This window comes from Malaya genurostris, chromosome 2 (genome assembly GCF_030247185.1).
Source record: "Malaya genurostris strain Urasoe2022 chromosome 2, Malgen_1.1, whole genome shotgun sequence".
Classification (NCBI taxonomy): domain Eukaryota; kingdom Metazoa; phylum Arthropoda; class Insecta; order Diptera; family Culicidae; genus Malaya; species Malaya genurostris.
This window is the reverse complement of record NC_080571.1, coordinates 74931392-74935088: the sequence shown is the minus strand read 5'-3', so window position 1 is coordinate 74935088 and position 3697 is coordinate 74931392. Positions and strand designations below refer to the sequence as shown.

At 38.8% G+C, this 3697-nt stretch overlaps 1 protein-coding gene across 1 annotated transcript; it reads right to left on the bottom strand.

Annotated features, from left to right (window-relative positions):
- Positions 1–834: 834 nt before the first annotated feature.
- LOC131428186 (uncharacterized) lies at positions 835–3302 on the bottom strand. The gene is made up of 2 exons (XM_058591909.1): positions 2108–3302; positions 835–2036 (listed from the first exon to the last, which is right to left on the bottom strand). Exons 1-2 carry the CDS (start codon positions 3174–3176, stop codon positions 1837–1839), a joined length of 1269 nt encoding a protein of 422 aa, XP_058447892.1. The 5' UTR covers positions 3177–3302; the 3' UTR covers positions 835–1836.
- Positions 3303–3697: the final 395 nt, after the last annotated feature.

Here is a 3697-nt window from a genome sequence, read left to right as displayed (position 1 = left end):
CATCACTCTCATTGCCCACGTTACGATTCCTCATTCGTCTGGCCGTGTTCCAAAGAGTGCTCATTGAGGTTTCTCTTGACAAACCTTCGACAAAATGTCTCCAATAGCTTCATTTTTTGGCTCGAAGTATGCTCTTGTACTTGGTTTCTAAAACCATAAGTTTTTCAAAATTCTGAAGAGTTCCTCCTCCCCGTTTTAGAAACGTCTTGCAAGCATTTTGTTTTGCGAGTTTAGCCTCTGAGCACTCTTTGTCCCACCAGGGGTTGGGAGGCCTTCTGTTAGTCGTTGGCCCAGGAAAGCGTTTAGTTTGGGATTGTTCTGCTGCCTCCAGAATCGAACAAATGAGGAAGTCATATTCTTCAAGTGGAGGGAGCTCTTCCATTGAATTCAAAATACTAGAGATACTACTTTGGTATTTAATCCAGTCGATATTATTGTCAAATCATATGGAATACTAGCTGAAGTAGCAATGCTATTGCTATTGCTAATTGAGATGATGATTGGTAAATGATCGCTACCGTGTAAATCAGGCAATATTTTCCAGGTGCAATCTAGTCGAATTGATGTTGAGGAAAGAGATAGATCTAATGCACTTGGGCGTGCAGGAGGTCTTGGGAGTTCCAGAATCTAGTCCAAATCTTTCACCACACAGAAGATCTGTTTTGCGGGTGTTTGTGGAAGGTCCTCACCACAACTTCCAGTCCCGTTCAACGCACAAGAGGAAATGTTTGATTTTCGACCTTGGTTTTCCTTTTACGCTGGTTCAGTTGAACATCGGAACAGATATGTGCCTGACTACCTCAAAATAGTCGTCGCGGGTACACAAAGAATGAATTGATCACAAAAGTTTGAAAGAACTATATTTTTGAGTTATGTATGGTTATCTCACATTGTTGAAAGTTTAATCATAAATTGCTGATCATATTTCTGATTACATGGAGAAAGAATTATGCTGTTTCGTTTAGTACAACTCGAGATATTCACGATTAAGTTCTACACAGAAAAAAATTATGTGCTTTAAAGGTGACAGATTTTTACAAACGATACAATTCACAACTACTTAATCTTTCAAATGACGCAACATTCCACTCGCATAGAATTTTGAACGCGCCGAGTGTAATTTGTACTCGGCTACTAAGTGCCACTGTATGGATTTATATGTATCAATTATTCAATGAATAGATATGAGCTCTGTAGTTCAGTCGAGTAACCGATGTGCTTGTGATCTAATGTTTTTCGGTTCAAGTCGCACTGCTGCTATTTATCTTTTGTTTTTTTTATTTTGTTCGAATTCAAGCCATGTAATTTTCAAATCACACAATTTTACGTGTTCTTGAATAAAAATTTGTGCGAAATACGACGCTCCATTTATGTGCATCTTATAAGATGTAAAATCAAGATCAAGAATTTTTCGAACTGTGTATCCATTTTTCTACAGGGCGAATTTTGAATAGGTGGCCATAGTAAAGTAAGATGTACTCACACCAAAAGAGGTAGCTTAACCGCAAGGAAAATTTGGTACTTCTTATCTTTATTAAAGCAAATATTTTTTTCTGAAATCGTCTATAATTTTCCTGAGATCTAATATATACGAATATTTATTACACATATGAGTTAATTTCAGGGGAATATCAATTTACGTTTATTTTACACTTACGACAATATGTGAGTGAAATCCGAAAACCAAATGAACCTCATATTTGATACACCCTCCAGAAAAACTTATTCCAAAATAAAGTTTAATTTTAGTGGTACTATTCAAGCTTTCCGACCAAGTGCCGTGTCCTGAGGCGTACTACCAACAGCAGTACGCTTGAGTCGAGTGACTTTATGATGTCACTCTAACTTTTCGAGTAAACCTTTTCGGTCGAAGGTCGGTAAGAGCCCTTTGATGATTTTGTGATACTTTTTGTTGCTCATGACGGTTTTCCGAAAACGACACGCCCGTTCATCACTCCCTAGAAGAGCGTCGAAATCGGCGTCGGTTGTATCCTCATTAATCTGCACCGGCAAGCATACAATGCTCGTGAAAACGGCTGCAAGGTTAAGGTATTTTACGATTAGTTGACCGTATTTTCTATACAGAGCACAGTCGAAGTTATCTTACCGTAGAATAATTTCTTCAAGAGCTGCCTTTGGAACTCATGTAGAGTAGGAAATTTTCCTGTGTACTTCAATTTCTTCACATAGTTCGCTAGATTATAGTAATAATATTGCACAAGTTCATCAAAGCAGTTCTGTCTTAGGAAATCTTGGGTAGATGTAAAAATGAAATAGCACAAATCGACGATCGGTGTGCTATAGCAGCAGAACTGGAAATCCAGAAGGACAACATCTATTGGTTTTCCGTTTGCGTCGTATTTGAACAGAAGATTGTTGACCCACAAATCACTGTGTGACAGAACCCGTAGATCATCGTCGCTTTGGTGATCATAAACTTTCAGTCCTTGTTCGACAAAGTGAGGCCGCAGTTTCCGAAGTTTGTTTGCATAGTAATGCCATTCCTGATCCCATGTACTGATTTCTTCGGTTAACGCGTCAAAGTTTGAATAGAACAACGGGTAGAACGCATCGGTTTCACGGGTTACCATTCCGGTTTTGTATCCTTTGAAAATTGTAGGATGCATTGATGTTAACTCCAGTGAGCCAGCATGTAATTTTGCCATCAGTTTGAGGGTTAATTTAGTGTGAAGTAAATCTAGTCCTGCGAATCGATCTGCCATTATATAACCCTTTGAAGAGAGGTCATCGAAAACCATTATATTTTTCGTTCTATCAATAGTCAATGTAGTTGGATAAAGAACGGAATTATCTCCAATCGATCGCATTAACTGTTTCAATTCGGGTATAACAAGTTGATAAATATCCATTTCTTTCCCGTGAACGTTGTATTCACCGAGTTTCTGTTTTGCCAATCCTTCTTCCGGCATTGCTTTGACGATATAACTTCGAGTACAGTTAAATTGATCTTTCGCACGGAAAACTACCCGAACTCGGTAGATAATACTAGCGTAGTTCACACCTTTCGGAAAAGCAGACTTCACTTCAACCTGTTGAACGCTAAGACTTGTATCATCTCGTACTTTCTGGAGCACTTTTTCAAAATATTCTGCATTAAGCCATTCCGGTGTTTCGTCGGTTGCATCGATCACGGATTCCTGAGTACCTGCCTGCATCTCGACCGGTCCAATCGTTGAAATGGGAAATGTTAAACGCTACTGTAGATAGCGGCCGAATCGAGCTTCACGTTTTATACCCATTTCGTCAGTTACGTGAAGACATTTGATTTACGGTTCATATTCCTAACGTCACACTTCCCAGACAGTAATTGGATCAGTTTAATTCAAGCTGCACCGGAGATATTCCTTATGATTTTGAACCAAGCCAGCCGCGCTGTCTTAAAGCATCACGTTGTGAGTAATCCCCTGAGTGGAATGTTTCAAATTTTAATTGTTTTTCTGGGGACTGGCAAACTCTCAAAGCGTTCTAGAATGAATTGATGTTTTCAAAGTTTGGTCCCAAATTTTCTCGTTATTTTGTCCTAATACCTAATACAATACTTTTCTCTACCGCCTCGGAACATAATGAGGTGCACGTGGCATTATTTCAGTAAATATATTGTTCGGGGTGACAGTCTGTATATTCAACCATTGATCAGTTTTCCAAAATGTGTTATCAAATGTCTTTGAAGGATACC

Excerpts from the sequence above, each read along its gene's own strand:
- LOC131428186 (XM_058591909.1), bottom strand. The coding sequence starts at position 3,176 with ATGCAGGCAGGTACTCAGGAATCCGTGATCGATGCAACCGACGAAACA. Across the intron at positions 2,037-2,107 it reads CTTGAAGAAATTATTCTACG|CCGTTTTCACGAGCATTGTA; the intron begins GTAAGATAACTT and ends TTAACCTTGCAG.